Source organism: Halichoerus grypus, chromosome 2, assembly GCF_964656455.1.
Source record: "Halichoerus grypus chromosome 2, mHalGry1.hap1.1, whole genome shotgun sequence".
NCBI classification, from domain to species: Eukaryota; Metazoa; Chordata; class Mammalia; order Carnivora; family Phocidae; genus Halichoerus; species Halichoerus grypus.
This window is the reverse complement of record NC_135713.1, coordinates 80,684,311-80,705,787: the sequence shown is the minus strand read 5'-3', so window position 1 is coordinate 80,705,787 and position 21,477 is coordinate 80,684,311. Positions and strand designations below refer to the sequence as shown.

General features: G+C 37.0%; 1 protein-coding gene and 1 long non-coding RNA gene across 6 annotated transcripts in view; one reads left to right on the top strand and one right to left on the bottom strand.

Moving 5' to 3' along the window:
- LOC118536856 (uncharacterized) overlaps positions 1–21,477 on the top strand; it is a 95,776-nt gene that overhangs the window by 22,493 nt on the left and 51,806 nt on the right. The window lies entirely within an intron of this gene.
- Positions 4,299–21,477, bottom strand: part of KIAA0825 (KIAA0825 ortholog) — a 399,405-nt gene continuing 382,226 nt past the window's right edge. For 3 of the 5 annotated variants that reach the window (XM_036094057.2, XM_078067063.1, XM_078067060.1), the window contains one exon: positions 4,304–7,254. In XM_036094057.2, coding sequence (XP_035949950.2) covers positions 7,137–7,254 — 118 coding nt within the window. In that variant the 3' untranslated portion in view covers positions 4,304–7,136. Of the gene's footprint in view, positions 7,255–21,477 lie in introns of all 5 variants that reach the window. The other 2 variants (XM_078067064.1, XM_078067061.1) reach the window with 2 other exon arrangements.

The window sequence follows — 21,477 nt, the reverse complement described above, 5'->3', positions numbered from 1 at the left end:
TTTGTTGATTAATTCAGAAAGTTTTTTGGTATAGTTTGGTATATATAAAGTCTCTTTCATTTCTGATATATTTGTTAGTCCTCCCTTTTTCTTAGACTAAAGTTTTATTAATTTTCTTTATCTTTTCAAAGAATCAGATCTTATTTTCATTCATCTTTTCTGTTGTCTTTTTAGTTTCTATTTTATTTGTTATTTTTCTGATTTTTGTTATTTCCTTCTTTCTACTAACTTTGGGTGTTGTTCTTCTTTTTCTAGTTCCTTGAGGTATAAAGGTAGGTTGTTTGAGATTTTTCTTGACCTTGAAATAAACATTTATCACTATGAACTTCCCTCTTAGAACTTCTTTTGCTGAATCCCATAAGTTTTAGTATCCTGTATTTCCATTTTCATTTGTCTCAATGTAGTTTTTTATTTCTCTTGATTTCTTTGGTTCATTGGTTGTTCAGTAGCATGTTGTTTACCACATATTCATGAATTTTCTAGTTTCTTCTTGTAATTGGTTTCTAGTTTCATACCATTGTGGTCAGAAAAGATGCTTGATATGACTTTATTCTTATTAAATTTATTACGACTTTTTTTGTGTGGCCTAATCTTTGATCTGTCCTGGAGAATGTTCCATGTGCATTTGAGAAGATTGTGTACTCTGTTGTTGGATAGAATGTGTATATATCCTTTAAGTCCATCTGGTGTAATGTGATGTTTAAGGCTGATGTTTCCTTGTTGATTTGTCTCAGGCTGATGGTGTCTCAAGCAGCAAGTTTTAAAGTAAGCAAATTTTTCTAGTTCTTTGGGACTGCAAGCGTAAGCTCCAATTGCTACCAGAGCCAGGGTATCTAGAGGAGTTAATCTGGGCAGAAGCTGCAAAAATTGTAGCTCCAGATGAGTGTATAAGCTCCTTTCTGGGAGATTCTGGTAAGCTGTAGCAAGGCTGGCGTAGAGTGTCTCCTGGCGAATGCTACCTATGAGCATCTCCATGGGCGTCTAGATGTGTGCCAGACCTGAAGCCTGCCCCTCAGCCTGAAGCTCCAGGACAAGTAAAAAGGCCTCTTTCACAGAAATTCTGAAAATATGTTTTAGTCTTCTGTCTCTGCTGTGCCCTTGGGGTGGTAGCCTTCCCAGAACTGTCTCTCTGATTGTTGCAGTCCTGTGGGACCCAGGAACATAAGCTTCCCCTGGGCACCAGAGCCAGACAGTGAAGGGGCATCCCCTGCATGGCAGCAGAAAAGACCAGAGCACCAGAAGTAAAATCACTTCATCAGATGTGTGTACAACTTCCCTTCCAAAAGATACCAGTACTCTGGTGCATGGTAGATGGAGAGTAGGAAGATAGTGCCCATCTTTCAAGGTTTCTGGAAAGGATTACAGATAGCCCTGAGATGTGTTTTGAATTAGAAGCCTGCCCCTCAGGTTGCAGCTGTGATGATAAACTAATACGCCTTGTTGACAGAAGATTGAACTCCTGGCTCCTTTGCCTTTTTCTGTGCCCTGAGAATGGAAGCTATTTAAGAACTCCTCCATTGCTTAGTTTCCTGTGGGAGCTGTGACCATAAGCCCCACTGACTACCAGAGCCAGGTGATGTAGAGGTGAACCCTGATGGCAGCCACAAAAACTGTGGTGCTAGACAAGGACATAAGCTCCTTCCTGGGAGATAACAGTGAGCTGGAGTGAGGCAGAGAGAGAGCACAAAGATTTCATTTACTGGCCTCTGTTCCCTGAGAGCTTCTCCATAGGACCCTAGATGAGTGCCAAAGCAAAAGCCTGCCTCTTAGGCCTAAGCTCCTAAACAAGCAGGTAAGCCTCCTTCCCAGAAAGACTGCTGTGTGTTGGTGGGGGAGTGTGGGGGTGGGGGGGTTGATCATCTGCTCATCTGCTCTCTGTGTAGTGCCCTGGGAATGGTAATCTGCCAAGAATGGTCTCTCCAATTGTTACAGTCCCATAGCACCCAGGAACACAACCTTCCCCCCAGTCTCCACAGTCAGGCGAAGAAAGAGCATCCCCTGGGTGACATTCATAAAAACTGGGGTACCAAAAGGTGTAACAGTTCCCCTCTGGAAGATAATGGCACTCTTCAGTGCAGCAAGGGGAGAATGTGTAGATGGTGCCCACCAGCTAGAGCAAGGCTGAGGAGTTTGTAAAGGTGGTGCCCACTGGAAAGAAGAAAAAAGATGATGCCCACAGTTTGCAGAGCAGCAAAGGGGGGTGTAATGATGCTGCCCACTTTGGGGGTGGGGAAAGGCCTAGGCTTTTGAAAAAACTCAGGAATGCAATGCATTGTGGTGCTTTTAGATTAGCAAATGAGATTCTTCCACATAAAATTTGGGCATGAACAGCTGCTTCTGAACCTGGGTGTGGGACAGGTAAGTCTGAGTGTATCAGTCTTTTAAGACTCATTTTTCAGATCACTGTAGGGTTGTATGTCTTGTATTTACAAGCCCCATTGTTTTTCAAAGCTAGATGTTTTGGGGGCTTATCTCTTAGGTGAAGGTCTTAAAAGTTGAAGTGCCCCATTTGGGGTTCAAACCGTTCTCTCTTTAGGGAGAAGCTGTGGGTTTTGAGTTCCCTCCTGAGTGTATGTTGTCAAGCCAGGGGTTGGTTTTATGGTGAGCGTGTGTTTCAGTCTTTCCTACCTGCTTTGATGTGGTATTTTTCTCATTTGCCTGATGTGTAGCTGTTGCTTAGCTAGTTTTTAGTTTTTTTCCAGAGGAATTGTACCATGTGTAGCTGTAGATTCAATGTGTCCATGAGAGGAGGTCAGGATCTTTCTACATTGCCGTCTTGAAGTAGAACCTCACTATGCATCTTTATTTAAAAATCTGGGTCAGTTTCTTCACATTTCTATAATGTGGCTGTCAATACAAATCTCAGTAGGGGCTTAGAAGGGATTTAATTGGCTATTTAATATAGAGTGTCTGGCACATAGCCTGGTTTACTGTAGCAATAAAAATTAAGTCCTGGCTCTTCATTCCTAGTCCAGCTCCACTTCTACTTCTCAACATGGTTACCCTCATTAAGGATATTTCTGTGCCTAAATCCTGATTGGTGGTGGATAGACTCCAGAGTGGCTCCCATCATCCTCACCTCTTGGCATTCATGCTGTTCTTTGATCCTTCCCCCGGGGCATGGGCAGGATGAGTGATTTGCTTTTGAGAATTAGAATTTCTTAAAGGTGATGGAATATGCATGGTGTGTGTGATTACATTACATACAGTTGTAACATTGACCTTACAAGGAGATTCTTTGTCCCTTGCTGACTTTGAGGAAGCAAAAGGCCATTTTGGGAAGACACACATGGCAAGTAACTGAGGTCCTGAGTCTGATAGCCTGCAGGATAATGAATGTTGTCTACAACCACTTTGAAATGGATCCTTCCCCAATTGAACCTCAGATGAGACCACAGCCCTGGCTGATACTTTCATTTTAGCTATGTAATGTCCTAAACCATTCCCAGACCCTTGATACACAGAGACTATGAAATAATGTGTTGTTTTAAGCTGCTAAATTCTGTCAGTAATTTTGTGCAGCAATAGGTAACTAATACGATCTTTATTTGTGCAAATAATTATATTTTAAAAAGAAACGTGTTTTATAAGGTTGTGAATTCTTTAAATTCTGGAGAAACAAGAGTTTACTGCTTTATTGATGATACTGTTGAAAACATTTCTCAAAGGCAAAGAGGATAGTTTTTGTCATTGTGTGGACTAATAGCTGATGCTGAATATACTGGTCTCATAGTTCCCTATTAAAATTTAAGAGCTTTCAGGCATCTTGTTAGGAATATTTTGCAGTGGTATTTCCACATACTGCAGTTTTGGGGTGTGTGTATGTGTTTGGGGGGGGTTAAAAAAATGTAACATAAAATCTACCATCTTTACCTTTTTAAAGTGTATAGTTCAGTAGTGTTAAGTATATTCACCATGTTGTGAAACAGAGCTCCAGAACTTTTCCATCTTATAAAACTGAAACTCTGTACTCATTCCACAACTCTTCTTTTCCCTAGCCCCAAGTAACCACCATTCTACTTTCTGTCTCTATGGATTTGACTAGTTTAGCTACCCCATATAAGGGGAACCATACAGTATTTGTCTTTTTCTGACTGTCTTATTTCATTTAGCATAATGTCCTCAAAGTTCATCCATGTTGTAGCATGTGATAAGATTTCTTTCCTATTGAAGTCTGAATACAGCTTTTTTATGTTTTTAATTACAAAATATTTCAAGCATAATGAAAAGTATAAAAAAAACTTTAAAGATTTTTTTTATAATAAGAAATGCTAACTACAAACAACCTGAAGCTCTCTGTGACTCAGAAATATATGAAATGGAATAAGAGAATACTTTGAGTAAGAACATATTGGTAGAAAAAAATAAGTGATTTATTTTTCACATTTCTTGCTAGATAATTCTATAAAGAGTGTTTGGTAGAGACAACAAAAATGTAAAATATCTGAAATACACATTATCACCTATATTTTATTAAGAATTAATTCATACTGTTTCACATAGTAACTGATAAAACAATAAAATAGATACATCTTTATAATTACATAAAAATACAGTTAAACAGAACACAGAAGAAAGATAATATTTTGGTAATAAGCATATTGGGATATATAAAGTATTAGGCTTCATTCTTGTTAACTTACACAAATGCAAAATAAACATGAGAAAGAGTAACCATTTTGAAATACCATTCTTATCATACTTAACATGTTAAGCATAAAGTCAAAATGATCTGATAAATCAATATCTTATCATTTAGCCTACCCAGTTATAAATTTTATTCCACTTACGGTTGCAGTAATTTCACGGAGCAAATATAGAAGAGAATTCATCTGGGGTCACCTGGGTGGCTCAGTTGGTTAAGCAACTGACTCTTGATTTTAGCTCAGGTCATGATCTCAGGGTTGTGAAATCGAGCTCCACATCGGGTTGTGTGCTGGGCATGGAGCTGTGTGCTGGGTGTCTCTCTCCCTCTACCCTCCCCATCACTCACTCTCTGTTTTTCTCTCTCTCTCAAAAAAAAAAAAAAAAAAAGAAGAAGAAGAAGAAGAAGAAAATTCATCTGCAAACTCTTCTGTTTTCCACATTTCTCTCCTTCCAATTGATCTCCTTCTCCCCTTACTATTCTAAATTCCTTTCAAATGGAGCCATAGAGAATTTTTTTTTCTAGATGGAAATAAGTCACTTCTCAGGATTACTAGAGAAATGTACAGATTCAGTTAAAAAAAATAGTGTCAAAAGATGATCTTTAGATATATTAGAAGACAAAGAACCCAAATATGAAATCCTTTACTTTATAAGATTATTTAGTTTATTGGCTCAGTTTTTTTATTTTGACTTTCTATTTTAGTGTTTTTTCTAATAAAATATATTATGCAGTTTTACACAGACCATCACAAAGCTGAAGAAAGAAAGTCAACTGTTGTCTTAAATTGATTATTATAGTAACTGTTTATAGGTAAGTTCATTTCTTATGAAAAATTCTTACCATTTTTTAAATGGTCTGTATAGAATTTTAAAATTATTTATGTATTTTAGAGAGAGACAGAGAGAGTATGAGTCGGGGGAGAGGCAGAGGGGCAGGGAGAGGGAGAGAATCTCAAGCAGACTTTGCACTGAGTTTGGATCCCGAGGTGGGGCTCGATCCCGCAACCCTGAAATCAGGATCTGAGCTGAAACCAAGAGTCAGACACTTTAACCCACTGTGCCACCCAGGTGCCCCAGTCTGTATAGAATTTTTAGAAATTATTTCAACCATGTCTTAAAGCATTTGGCTTATGATTATACTGATTAACAAAAATACATTTTTTAGAAATAAAATGTGTTACTGGTAGGCAGCTAGCTACATGGGCATTTATATGTTTTTATGTAGGAATTAATGCAAGAGATTTTCTAAGGTGGCCTCCTCTGCACTCTAGGCTTTTACTTTTTGAAAAATGCATAAGTACTTTCCTTTGGAAATTATGTAGCCTACACATTTTATAAAAATCACAGAATGTGGGAATATGGACAATCTGAGAACATCAGAAACATGATGTTCGATATCATATGGTCTAAAATAGATAAGGCTTCTCCCAAATATCGTGTAGATTGCTCAACAGTCGAATTGCCTTTTTGTCTTCTTTTAATGACAGTCATTCAAACAACTGTGTTTATTAATTGCCCACTACATGAATAACTCTGTGGCAGGTATTTGAGGAGACTATGAAATCCCTTAAAAAGGGAGACTTCATATTATAAGCCCCTTGAGGTTTTCATAATCTAATACCATGCACTAAGGATACAGTAAATATAACTTGATGTAGAGGGCACTAAAACACATTCCATTTCCTTAGTGTGTGTGTGTGTGCATGTCAATATAATAGAAATAAAAGAAATAACAGGAACTAGGGGATTGTTGGAATGAGTTTTGAATGTTATTTTGGAAGAAAGATGCTTTCCAGTTGGGAAAAATAGTAAGCATGTGAACTAGGAGGATGACAAGCAGTTGCTTGAATATGGAGACATTGGGTATAGGATCTGAAAGCATATGATTGAAAATTTGAACGTGGTGTTTGAAAAACCACTATAGGCAGAGATAGGACTAAAGTTATACTTCAGGAGAATGTTTTTGTGGTTATGATTCAGATAAACTGCTTGAGGAAGAGGCTTTGGGAAAGGAGGCTGGTACATTGTGGGTTTTAAAAGTGACTAAGACCTGTACCTGGGCTATAGCTGTAAAATTAAATTGAAATTTTCAGATGACCCTCAAGGGGCTATGTTACTCCATTCAACTCAACATCTAAATGCTGTATTTAAAAATCCTTAGGGAAAAGATTTCTAAACATTTTGTCTGTTGTCATAGATACTTCAAGACTAAGAAGAAAAAAAATAATTCAAAGGGAACACGAGATGGCAGCAGTTATATCATATAAAGAGAACAACTGAGGAAAGAAAAACATTTGAAATTATTTTTAAAGTAAAAAATATGTAGCACTTTATTCTTTATGTGGTGTATTCCTTTTCATTTCAGAGATTACTCAGTTATTGGTTTCATGCTTCACAGCACATCTGAGGTTCATTCTGACTGTAGTAAAAATCCTACTCCATTACATGTGATTATTTCCTAAAATAAAGCTGTTGCTGTTTTCTGCAGATTACGGTTCCTCTGTGTTATCTGTGGCAGAAGAGTTCTGGATGGTGCAAAATTGTTTTAAATGTTCCAGCATCGCTTTTTCTTCCTCTTCTAGTCTCTCATCCTTCCTCATTTCCCATCTAAAAGAAAAATCACATCTTAGTATTTTTGAACTTCCAAACACTCAGTTATTCAAGGCTTGAATATGTGTAGTCAACACTCAAGTTATTCAAGGCTCAAATATGTGTAGTCACTGGTTTACTGAGGCATCTATTTCTCCTTGTTTATTCTTTTACTGACTCCCTCTTGGGCACCAAATTTCACTGGCACTGCTCCTGCAGAATGGGCCAGAAAAATGGGAGAGCAAAGTGGAGTCAAACCAGTTCCAGTCTAGGGTAAAGTTTTAAAGTATTGTTTTAAATATGTTAATTTAAAAAATTTAGATGCCTTACTAGGATATACATGCATATAAATAAAACCTAGAATTAGCAATTAATAAGCAAATATTTTGCATAGTATTTTTCTCACTGATCAGTGTATCGGTGGCTTTAAGTTGCAGAGAGATTTGCCAGGAAGACCTCAGCAGCAAGAAGAATTATTAAGCTAAACTGAACACACCTTAAAGGCAGGTCAGTCTATTCCTAGAAATAATACCAGCTTTGAAGTAATCAAGTTAAAATGACCCAAGAAAAGTAGCAAATTGTTTGCAAAATTCCATAGGGAATTGGCTAAAAAAGAGAGATTAAAGACTCTAAATTGAGTGATTGGGAGATATTTAACGAAGTGTCAGAATATGGAAGTGTATATGAATATAATCTTCAAAGTAAATAGCACAATAACCCAATATGATTAATTCCTCCTTCTCCTTCCTTTCTCATATATGCCACTTCCTCAGGTCTGGCCAGGGCACACATGACCTAGCAATCCAACAGTGAATCATCTACCTACATTTTCTTTCTGTTTTCCTCACTCCTAATTCTACCAAGCCCCAAGCCATCCACCATGATATACTGTCACAAAAGAATTTTAAATCCAATGTTTTAATCCTAAAAACATATATCCTGAAAGACCCTCAGCTATAAGGGGATAGAATTTCTAACAAACAAGGAGTTATTCACTGAATGTCTTCCAGAAACCCACTACTTCATTATAGTCAGAACTCCTGGATAAGAGTCTATCATACATGAAGAAAGTATATTGAGTTTGGAGTGGGATCTTTATGGTTTTCTTCACTGAAAAGAAAGCAGGGGCACTGCATTTTCCAGAACCTCCCATTAGGATCCTTGTTCCCAAACATAGGTTTTCTTGGAGTGTTGAGCTCACTATGCCCTGACCAATCCAGGGAGGTAGTTTATATAAAGAAGGAAGGAAGAGTGGAGAGAAAGAATTATCTGAGAAATTAGACCTGGGTTTAATTTAATTTAATTTAATTTAATTTACATTTCTTTAGACTTCTTCATTGTCTGCCTGGGATTCTCCTCATCTCCTAGCCCCAATCTTGGCTGTATCTAAAAACTGTTACTAATGGTTGTCTTAATTTTTCTATATGTTCCCATATTGTCAGAGTTAGGTCATTGGTCATATAGATTTTAATAACAACTTGCAGGATAAAGAGATTTTTCACAACTACACTGCTTGGTCATGTGACAAGGGGCAATTCTCCTTAGGTCAGTATTTTGAAATTTAAAATTTAGCCCATAAGGTTACCTTCTACTGTTTTCATGGAATTTTAAAGATCAAAAACTGTCACTACCCATTTTATATAGGTGAACTTGGGCATCATTAATTTGCATGTGAAATTGAATTTCTTCCAGGAAAATATTAATAACAGAAAATACTTAGGCATCGTTTTAAACCCTTGACATATCACTCTTTAAATCCATACTAGAAAATGTGGTTATTCCCATTCTACAGAGGAGTAAACTGAGATACAGAATGTTAATATCACTTGCCCAGGTGTCTTTGGATTGAAATCAGGGACCAGGCTCTAGAGTCTGTACTTAGAAATGCAACACTCACCATGTTTTAAAACCATTTACACTTATCATTAATTAATGTTAAAAGTAGTTTGAGTATTTTATTTCCTGAAAAATGTTGCCCAAATTGGACTATATATTAAAAAAAAAAAAAAAAGAATTCTCTAAAATTCATGTAAATACATGAAATCCAAACATGAAAAATTAGTTTTACCTTTTTTATTCCATGGAAAGGTGCTAATATTGTACTGAGTAAATGAATTATTTTATGAATGTCAACAGAACAAAATATGTAATATGCACGTAAATATTTTGATCATTGTCTCTCCTTATGAAAATTGAAAGCACGATCTCTGCTTCATTTAAATATCTGTATAATTAATGTAATTTAAATGTATTGTATAAGGATTTAGAAGCTTCATGAGAATTGTAGGCACCTCACAGTGTAATTGAGCTGTTAGTAATTAATGATATTAAGCAACATAATTTATCTACCACAGCCTTCTTACATTTGCTTTGTGCTTATTAAGAAGAAATCATTTCCTATGAGAAGAAATCATTTCATACGAGAATAAGAAATTTTGACAAAGACAGGAGAAAAAATAATATTACAACTACATTTTCTCTAATAATTTTACTTTATTGAATAAAACATTAGGAATTTGAAATGTATGTTTATTTACCTCAAGCCCTGTTTTATTTCAAATCTATAATTTTTTTTGAAGTACAATTGACATTATATTAGTTTCAGGAGTACAACATACTGGTTTCATATTTATATACATTACAAAATGATCACCAAGATGACTCTAGTTACCACCTTTCACCATATAAGACCGTTATTACAATATTGTTGACTATATTCCCTCTACTGTAAAATACATTCCCATGACTTATTCTATAACTGGAAGGTCATATCTTAATCTCTTTCAATTATTTTATCAATGCCTGCACTCTCCTCCCCCCTGGCAACCATGTTTGTTCTCTGTATCTATAAGTCTGTTTCTGTCTTGTTCATTTGTTTTGCTTTTTAAGTTCCACATGTAAGTGAAACCATATATTTGTCTTTCTCTGACTTGTTTCACTCAGCATAACATCCTCTAGGTTTGTCCATGTTGTCGCAAATGGCAAGAATTCATTTTTTTTTAATGGCTGAGTAATATTCCATTGTATAGATACAATGTATACCACATTTTTATCCATTTGATCTATCTCTGGACACTTGGGTTGCTTCCATATTTTGGCTATTGTAAATAATGCTGCAGTAAACATAGGGGTGCACATATCTTTTCAAATTAGTGTTTTTGTTTTTTCCCCAATAATACCCAGAAGTGGAATTGATGGATCATATAGTTCTATCTTAAAATTTTTAAGGAACCTCCATACTGCTCTTTATAGTGACTTCACCAGTTTACCTTCCCACCAACAGTGCAAGAGGATTCTCTCTCTTTTATTTTTCTCTACATTCCTGCCAACATTTTTTTTCTGGTCTTTTTGATGGTAGCCATTTTGACAGGTGTGAGGTGACATCTCATTGTGGTTTTGATTTGCATTTCCCTGATGATTAGTGATGTTGAGTATATTTGCATGTGCCTGTTGGCCATCTGTATATGTTTGGAAAAATGTCTATTCAGGTTCTCTGCTCATTTCTTAATCAGAGTTTGCTTTTTTGATAGTGAGTTTTGAGGTTTTTTTTTTTTTTTTTTTTAATATGTTGGAGACATTATTTTCAAATGTCTTCTCCCATTCAATAGGTTGCCTTCTTGTTCTGTTGGTTTTAGTTTGGTGCCATTTTTATTTTTTCATTTTTTTTAAAGTTTTTTTAAGGTAATCTATATACCCCACATGGGGCTCCAATTCACGACCCCAAGATCAAGAGTCGCATGCTCTTCCAACTGAGCCAGCTAGGCGCCCCATATAGTGGCATTTTAAAATTTTTGCTTTTGCTGTCCTTGTCTGAAGAGGCTGATCCAAAAAAAATACTGCTAAGACAGATGTCAGAGAGCTTACTGCCTATGTCTTCTAGGAGTTTTATGGTTTTATGTCTTACACTTAAGTCTTTTATCCATTTTGGGTTTATTTTTGTATATGGTGTTAGAAAGTGGCCCAATTTCATTGTTTTGCCTGTAGCTGTTCCTGTTTTCCCAGCACCATTTATTGAAGAGATCCTCTTTTCCCCACGGTGTATTCTTGTCTCCTTAATCATAGATTAATTGACCATATAAGCATGCGTTAATTTCTGGGATGTCTGTTGTTTTCCACTGATTTTTTTTTGTGTGTGTGTGTGTGTGTGTGTGTGTCTCTCTCTCTCTTTTTTTTTTTTTTTTTGCCAGTACCATACTGTTTTGATTACTAAAGCTCTGTAGTCTAGTTTGAATTAAATAGCATGGTACCTCCAGATTTATTCTTCTTTCTCAAAATTGCTTTGGCTACTTGGGGTCTTTTGTGGTTACATACAAATTTTAGGATTATTTGTTCTTGTTATGTGAAAAATGCCTTTGGTATTTTAATAGGGATTGCACTGAATCTGTAGATTGCTTTGGGTAGTATGGACATTTTAACAATATCAGTCCTTCCAATCCATGAGCATGGTGTATCTTTCCATTTATTTATGTTCTTTTCAGTTTCTCTCATCACTGTCTTATAGTTTTCAGAGTACAGGTCTTTCACCTCTTTGTTTAAATTTATTCCTAGGTATTCTACTCTTTTTGATGCAGTTGTAAATAGGATTGATTTCTTTTTCTTATAATTTGTTATTAGTGTAGAGACACACAACAGATTTCTGTATATTAATTTTATATCCTGCAACTTTACTGACTCCACTTGTTAATTATAATAGTTTTTTTTAGTGGAGTCTTTCCATTTTTTTAATATATAGCATTAAATCATCTGCCAGTAGTGGCAATTTTGCTTCTTTCCCATTTTGATGCCTTTTTTTTTTTGCCTAAATTCTATGGCTAGGACTTCCAATACTATGTTGAATTAAAGTGGCACCCTTGTCTTTTGCCTGTACTTAGAGGAAAAGCTTTCAACTTTTTACCATAGATTATTATATTAGCTTTGAGTTTATCACATAGGGCCTTTATTATGTTGAGGTACATTCCCTCCATACCCACTTTGTTGTAAGTTTTTATTATAAATGGGTGTTGAATTTTGTCAAATGCTTTTTCTGCAACTATTGAAATGATATGATTTTTATTTTGCATTTTGTTAACGTGGTTTATCACATTGATTGATTTGTTAATGTAAACTACCCTTGCATCCCTGGAATAAATTTCATTGGATTATGGTGTATGATTCTTTTAATATATTGCTGAATTTGGTTTGGTAATATTTTGTTGAGGATTTTTGCATCTATATTCATTGTGCATATTGCCTTTACTTTTTTTGGAAGTCTCTCTGTCTTGTTTTGGTATCAGGGTAGTGCTGGTGTTGTAAATTTAGTTTGGAAGTATTCCTTTCTTTTCAATTTTTTGGAATAGTTTAAGAAGGATCGGTATTAACTCTTCCTTATATGTTTGGTAGAGGGTGCGTGGGTGGCTCATTGGGTTAAGTGTCTGCCTTTGGCTCAGGTCATGATCCCAGGGTCCCGGGATCGAGTCTCACATCGGGCTGCCTGCTCAGCGAGGAGTCTGCTTCTTCTTCTTCTTCCTCTGCCCCTTCCCCCTGCTTGTGCTCTCTCGTGTGTGCATGTGCATGCTCTCTCAAATAAATAAAATCTTTATAATAAATAAAATCATTATAATACATACATACATACATACATACATACATATTTGGTAGAATTCACCAGTGAAGCCCTGTCGTCCCAGACTTTTATTTGTTGGGATTTTTTTTTGAATACTGATTCAATTTTTTTTAAAGATTTTATTTATTTATTTGAGAGAGAGCATGTGTGAGAGAGAGAGAGAGCATAAACAGTGGGAGGGGCAGAGAGGAGCTGGGAGCAGGGAGCCCAACACAGCTGATCCCAGGACCCTGGGATCATGACCTGAGCTGAAGGCGGATGCTTAACCACCTGAGCCACCCAGGCACCCCGAATACTGATTCAATTTTATTGTTAGTAATTAGTCTATTCAGGTTTTCTATTTCTTCATGATTCAGTCTTAGAAGATTGTATGTGTCTAGGAATTTATCCATTTCTTCTAGGTTGTCAAATTAGTTGACATTTAATTAATTGTTCATAGTAGCCTCTTATGATCAACTGTATTTCTATGGTATAGGTTGTAATTTCTCTTTCATTTCTGATTTTATTTGGAACCTCTTTTTTTTTTTTTTAAGATATTTATTTATTTATTTGACAGAAAGAGCACAAGTAGGGGAGAGGAAGAGGGAAAGGGAGAAGCAAGTTCTCCGCTGAGCAGGGAGCCCTATGTAGGGCTCGATTCCAGTACTCTGAGATCATGACCCAAACCTAAAGCAGACGCTCAACCAACTGAGCCACCCAGGTGCCCCTGGGACCTCTTTTTTTCTTGATGAGTCTGGCAAAAGGTTTATCAGTTTTATCTTTTCAAAGAACCAGTTCTTAGTTTCATTGATCTTTTCTATTTTTTTTTTCTGTGTTTATTTCCTCTCTGAACTTTATTATTTCCTCCCTTCTACTAATTTTGGGCTCTGTTTGCTCTTCTTTAGGTATAAAGTTAGATTGTTGAGATTTTTGTTTCTTGAAGTAAGCTTCTCTGTGAACTTCCCTCTCAGAACTGCCTTTGTTTCGTCCCTTAGATTTTGGAACAGTGTGTTTCCATTTGTCTTAAGGTATTTTTAAATTTCCTCTTTGGTATCTTCATTAACCCATTGATTATTTAATATCATGTTGTTTAGACTTTATGTGTTTTTGTTTTTTTCTAGTTTTGTTCTTGTAATTGATTTCTAATTTTATCCCATTGTGGTCTGAGAAGGAACTTGATATGGTTTCAATCTTCTTATATTTATTGAGGCTTGTTTTATGGCCTAACATGTGGTCCTTTCTGGAGAATGTTCCATGTGTACTTGAAAAGAATGTGTATTCTGTTGTTTTTGGATAGAATGTTATATTACATCTGGTCTAATGTGTAATTTAAGGCCAATGTTTCCTTGTCGATTTTCTGTATGGATGATCTATTCAATGATCTAAATGCAGTATTAAAGTCCCCACTACTGTTGTATTACTATCAATTTCTCTGTTTATGTCTGTTAATATTTGCTTTACATATTTAGGTGCTCCTATTTTGGGTGCAGAGATATTTGTAATTGTTATATATCCTTGTTGGATTGATGCATTTATAATTATATAATGCACTTCTATTTTGTTGCAGTGTTTTAAAGTCTATTTTCTGTGATATAAGTATTCCTACACCAGCTTTCTTTGTGTTTATATTTGCATGAAATCTTTTTCCATCCCTTCACTTTCAGTCTGTGTATATCTTTAGATTAAAGTGAGCCTTTTGTAGGCATCATTTAGATGGGTCTTTTTTTTTTTTTTTTTTAATCCCTTCAGCCAACCTTTGACTTCTGATTGGAGAATCTAGTCCATTTACATTTAGAGTGATTGTTGATAGGTATGTATTTATTCAATTTGTTAATTTTTTCTGGCTGTTTTTGGACTGTCTTTTTGTTCCTTTCTTCTTCTCTTGCTGTTTGATGCCTTTTTTTAGTGTAATGTTTGGATTCCTTTTGCTATATTTTTTTGTGTATCTCTGGCAGGTTTTTGGTTTGTGGTTACCATGCCCCCCCCTCCACACACACACACACACACACACACACACACACACACACAGAGTTTAAGTTGATGGTCACTCCAATTCATTTACATTCTAAAAGCACATTTTTACTACCCCCCAACTTTTATGTTTTTGACATCATATTTTATATCTTTTTATTTTGTGTATCCCTTACCTAATTATTGTAGTTATAGTTGATTTTAGTACTTTTGTTTTTAAACTTTGTACTGGCTTCATAAATGATTGGTTCAGTACATGTATTACATAATTGCCTTTACCAGAGAGATTTTTTTCTTTCATATATTATCTTATTTTTAGTTATGACCTTTACTTTTCTGCTTTAACAATTTTCTTTAGCATTTCTTGTAAGACTGTTTCTGTGGTAATGAAATCCTTTAGCTTTTGCTTGTCTGGAATACTCTTTCTTCTTCAATTTTGACTTTAACCAGGTATAATATTCTTGGTTGTAAGTTTTTTCCTTTTGGCACTTTGAAGACATCATGCCACTCCCTTCTGGCCTGCAGAGCTTTTGCTGAAAAATCAGCAGGTAGACTTACGTGGGTTCCCTTGTATATAATTAGTTGTTTTTCTCTTACTGCTTTTAAGATTCTTTATCTTAATTTTTGACATTTTATTTATTTATTTATTTATTTATTTTTAAAGATTTTATTTATTTATTTGACAGAGAGAGACACAGCGAGAGAGGGAACATAAGCAGGGGGAGTGGGGGAGGGAGAAGCAGGCTTCCCGCCCAGCAGGGAGCCCGATGCGGGACTCGATCCCAGGACCCTGGGATCACGACCTGAGCCGAAGGCAGACGCTTAACGACTGAGCCACCCAGGCGCCCCAATTTTTGACATTTTAATTATGTGTCTTAGAGTTACTCTCTTTGGGTTAATCCTGTTTGGAATTCTGTGTTTCCTGGACCTAGATGTCTGTTTTCTTCCATAAGTTAGAGAAATTTTCAGACATTATTTCTTCAAGTAAGTTTTTTGAGCCTTTCTCTCTCTTTTTCTTCTGGGACCCCATAATGTTAGTATGCTTAATGTTGTTCCTGATAGCCCTTAAACTGTTCTTGTTTTTTTCAAATACTTTTTTTCTTTTTGCTGTTCTGATTGGGTGATTTCTACTACCTTGTTGCCAAGTCACTGATCTGTTTTTTCTGTATCTGATCTGTTAATTCCCTCTAGTATATTTTTCATTTCAGCTATTGGATTCTTCAGCTCTGATTAGGTACTTTCTTATATTTTCTGTCTCTTTGTTGAATTTTTCACTGTGTTCATCCTTTTCTTCTCCTGAGTTCTGTGAGCATCTATATGACTATTTGAATTCTTTATCAGGTAGATTATTTATCTCCATTTCATTGAGATCTTTTTCTGAGGGTTCTTGTTGTTGTTCTTTTTTTTGTTCCTCTGTCTCTTCATTTTGCCTTACCCTTCATTTTGCTTGACTCTCTGTGTCTCTTCATTTTGCTTGACTCTCTGTGTTTCTAAGTATTCAGCAATTCCTTGTGTAGGAGATGTCCTCTGGGGCCCAGAAGTATGCTCTCCCTTGGCCACCAGAATCAGGTGCTCTAGGGACATTTCCTGTGTGACCTTTGTGTGCCAGCCTGTTGTGATGGTGCTGCTGCTGTAGGTCCAGTGATCAGGGCTCTTCCCTTGGCCTACCTGGCTGGGTCACTGGGTCACTGCAGCTGCTGGTTAGGTTTCTCTCTGTGGCTCAGCTGGCTGGGGTTGCAGCAGTGTGTGGGACTCTTCCCCTGATCAGGCTGACTTGGCGGCAGTAGTGGGCAGGGCTCTCATATACGCCCCTCATCCCCTGCCACCACAGCTGGTTGGTGCTGTGATGGTGAGTGGGACTCTCTTCTGGGTGCAGCAGACATCTCTGCCAACATTAGCATGTTGGAGTGTGAGTACCAGCCTTGGCCCAAGCAAGATAGAACGTGATTGCAAAAGTGGTGTGCCTGACAGTGTTTCCATCCCTAGAGAGTCTCTCAACAGTTTCCTACCTGACAGGTGTCCCAGGACTAGTAAGTGGTTCTCCTTCTCCTGTGTTCTAGGTGTTTTTCCAGCTGGTGTTTTGTCACTGGTTCTCCGGGCCAGACTGTACACAAGCCCTTTAAGAATAGGTTCTCCATTCCCTATAACTATGATTTTTCTGGTTGTAATCCCTGTTAGTTTTCGAAGCCTGGCTTTTTAGGGGTTTGTCTCTCCTATGAAGGATCTAAGGGTTGGAATGCCTGATGGAGAACTCCCAACCCTTCACTCCTAAGGGAGAAGTTCTGTGTTTTTGAGATCCCTCTCAGTTATGGATTACTGCACCTGGGTTGGGATTTTTCTTATTTTGGCAGAACTTGTGTCTGTCACTCCTACCCAGGTCAGTGTCCCTCCTTTTAGAGGCTCTGTTTATCCATTTTCAGGGCTTTTTCTGAGGAAATTATTCCATATGTAGTTGCATATTTGTTGTTATATATGGAAAGAGGTGAGCTCAGGTTCCATTTAAGATCCATCTTGAATCTTCTCTCATCTATAAGTTCTTAAGTTTATCTTTAATTCCATCATAGTTTTAGGCTTTTTTTTAACACCGTGTAAAAACAACAAGTCAATTCTATCAAATAACTATTGGAAAAGAAAATAATCTATCAATTTGTTAACACAACTGGCTGGGAAACTTGTTTAAAATGTCCATCCCTAGTTTATTTTAATATGTTTAAAATCTGTAGTGGAAGCATGTCCCTTCAGAAACCAGAAAATGTTGGAACCAGTGTATTCTAGTTCTCCCTTAAAAGCATTATGGAGTACATTTTTGTTTTTCCTGACTCTGGTAGTCTGCTCTCTTTCACTGTTGCTTAATTCTCCACCTGCCTACTATGGAAAAAGAATTGCAACCTGACCCACACTCTAGCTGTTGGCAGTGAGTTGTTGTATTTTAGTCACTAATAAGCAGCAAAACTCCATGAGACCCCAATGATCTCTACCATAATCTTAACTATCTTCTGAAATGTGCTTCATCTGTATGGCTCCTGGGTGTGTAGATGTGGGAGCTTGGCCTATCCTTGACTAGGGTTCCTTTTTTCTATCCAGTCACAACAGGGACCCTCAAACCTGGGCTGAGATACTTTAATAGAACCACTATTGACAACTTTACTCTCCTGCACTACTTGGATTGATTTGGGAATTCTCAGCCTTGGTGGGTCTTCCTGGATTTATACACACATTCAGACCTGGACCAGAGGTATTCACCTACTTCTCTATATGTCATGTGATTATTAGCTAATATTATAGGGCTCTTTCATGTATCACTCCATGGACTAAGAGCTTTCTGTTTCTGCTTGCTTCAGTGAGCAGTGTTGGACTTGGGACCTCTAAATTAAGACCTTGAGGGGTAAAAAATAAAAACAGTCACAATATTGAGTAACTGTTCTCATCATCATTTTAGCAGAATCTTTTATATTGGAGGACTTTGTGAATAGCTGTGTGTCAGAGCCAACTAGGAGAGTCCCGCTAGGGGAGTAGTTAAGCATAAGGTATGTCCTTGGTAGGGAAGTTCTAGACTGTCATGGAAGCAATTTCTAGGGCACCCTTACTACAGCAAAGAACAGTCAGCACTAGACTGAGGAGGAGGGCAAGAATCTAGAGTGTGACAAGTTCTCTGAGGTATTTACTATGGCTTCTACTAGAAGAAAAACATCTAACATCTGTGAACTCAGTAGTATCCTGCACACAGGCTCTGGAATCACTCTGCCTTTGGGTTGAATCCATACCACCACTTAGTAATTGAATTAAGTCAGGCAAGTTTCTTAACCTCTCTGTGCCTCAGGGTTCTCATCCGTAAAATGGGGTCAGAATAGTTTGTTAGGAGCACAGCCATGCCTATTTGTTTATATACTGCCTAAGACTGATTTCAGTCTATGTCAGAATTTAGTAGTTGTGACAGTCTGACTGAGATTACAAGTCCCATGAAGCCTAAAATACTTACTTTTTGGGCTTTTACAGAGAATATTTGTCAAACACTGTTCTAGAATAGTGATCCTAACTGGGGTGGCACTGCCTCCCTATGGGGAAATGTGGAGAGCATTTTCAGTTGACACTGTCTAGAATGCTTCCATGACCCAAGGAACAGATAGTAAACATCTTTAATGTATAGCAATCCCAGATAATAAAGTGTTTATCTTCCCAAAATGTCAATAACATCTTTGCTGAGAAACATGTGCTCTAGAATCTCCAAAATACTGTTGGAATTTCCCTAATTTGTGATTTTAATTGAAATGGTTTTAGTGTTTCACAGTTTAGAATATTGTTTGTTAAAGAGTGGAGGTTTAGAAGCCCGGTGCTGGATTTGAATTCCTTATAACCTGTGTGGCCTTGGGCAAGCTGGATAAACTGTACCTCGGTTTTCTTATAAATAAAATGAGAATCACAGTGCCTGCTTCATAGAGTTGCAGTCAGGATGATAGGACTAAGTACTAAAATAGTATATGCTTCATAGTAGACACTCAATGAGTATTAACTATTGTCATTATTTTGGCGTATGGATTAAAGTTGCAAATAGCTGAAATCCTAATTATGCTGCCTTAAACAAATGGCGTCTTAAACAAATAAATTTTTCTCACATCACAAGAAATCCAGAGGTGGGTGACTACCATCGTGGGTTAAATAGCTTGATAATAGCAGGGCTCATGTCTCTGTGGTTTCTTGTCCTTTACCTCATGGTTCTAAAATTGTTGCAGCTTCAGCCTCATGTCCTTGTTTTGAGTAGGGGAAAAAGGAGGAAGGGACATACCAGCTCTTCCTGTCCCATTTTAACAGGGAACTAAAACCCTTCCTAGATTCCTCTCAGTGGGCACTGGAAGCCATACTGTGTAGGTTTGAATCCTGACTCTGCCTTTTCCTAGCTGTGTGGCATTGGGCAAATTTCTGAATCTCTCTGTGCCTCAGTTTTCTCATATGCAAAATAGGGGGTACTAATGGTTTATATCTTAGTGCATTATTGTAAAGAGTGGGTGAGCTATGAATTCATAAAATGTTGGTTTTATTTTATGAAACTACTCTATCAAGTTGCTTCTCCAGAGCTCTTGCCTTCATGTTCCTCTTCTGCCCTGTGCCTTTAGATTGTTTTATCAGATAAATATAAAGAGATAAAATGAATTTGTTAAGTATTATAATGGTTTTACTAGTGTTGTTACACATTTCTATGATCATGTTGTTCCTTCCTGTCTTTCATGAGGGAGATATTTCCTGCTAGTTCACTCTGTTCAGCCTAGCATGACCATGGATATTTTTGTTTTCCTGTAAACCCTCTGTTGTATTTTTCAAAAACAGTCTATAATGATGGCATTCGATCATATTGTTGGCATTTCTCCTGAAACGCCAACAAAATACTTAGAAATAAAAATGAAATTTGATATAAGCCTCCTGATTTAATGTTATTATTAAACAATTATATAGCACTTTATATTTACAAAGTGCTTTACAATTATTTATTAGTTAATCATACTGTTAAACAACATTAACCACCTGGCCAAATTAATGATTTCAAATTGTCCTAACAGTTGGTAACTCAGGAGTGAAAAATGAAATCATACTGGATTTTATTCTCATTGAACAAACTGTTTTGTCCTCTCTTCTCTTCTGCACAACATAGTGCAGACTGGCTTCAAAGGGAGGTTAAAATCAGAGGGAAAAGGATGTCTCTGTTCTCTTCTTCCTATTGTCCTATAAATGTGGGCTCTCCTCCAGATTCATGCTAGACCTTCTGCACTGAAGACAAGTCTTCTCCTCTCTCTTGGAAAGCCCCACATCTACTCCCACATATTCGGCTGTTGTCTCCACATCTGTAATTCAGTACCTTTTAAACTTCATTTTTGTTTCAAGCTCTCTAAATTCAACTTTTTGATGGTCATTTTCACTCCCACTTCAATTATATTCATAATTCAGATTTATTTATTTTTTTATTATTTTTTAAAAGATTTTATTTATTTATTGGAGAGCGAGAGCAAAAGCACAAGCAGGGGGAGCTGCAGGCAGAGGCAGAGGGAGAAGCGGGCTCCCCACTGAGCAGGGAGCCCAATGTGGGGCTCGATCCCAGGACCCCGGGATCATGACCCTAGCTGAAGGCATCTGCTTAACCGACTGAGCCACCCAGGTGTCCCTCAGATTTATTTTTTTAACATACTTTTAAAAAATTATTCAAACTGACCATTACCATCATACTCTAAAGCAGGGTCTGACTTCAAAAAGTACTGTGCGCCTGCACTCCCATCTTGTTCACACAGTCAGTTAACATTAAAGGATAATTTGTTCTGCAATCACTTTCATATTCATCTCTCTGCTATCAGTCCACAGTTCAGGTGCTCTGATAATGTGATTTAAAATAAATAGGTATTTGGTCTCCATCCCAATTTCTCCTATAGAGCTCCTAAAACCTTTGGAATTTCCTGTGAGGAGAACTATAAAGGTGTCTTTTGTTATGTTAATGAGGTGACTTTTGGAAAACACTTGTTTGGGGAATGGTTACTAGTGGAGCCAGTCATGTGATTAGACAGTTGGACTACCCATTACTACTCTCAACCTCCAGAGAGGGGAGAGGGGCTAGATCCAATGGCTGGTGATTTAGTCAGTCATGCCTATGTAATGAAACCTCCATAAAATCCAAAAGGACAGGGTTCAGAGAATTTCTGGGATGGTGA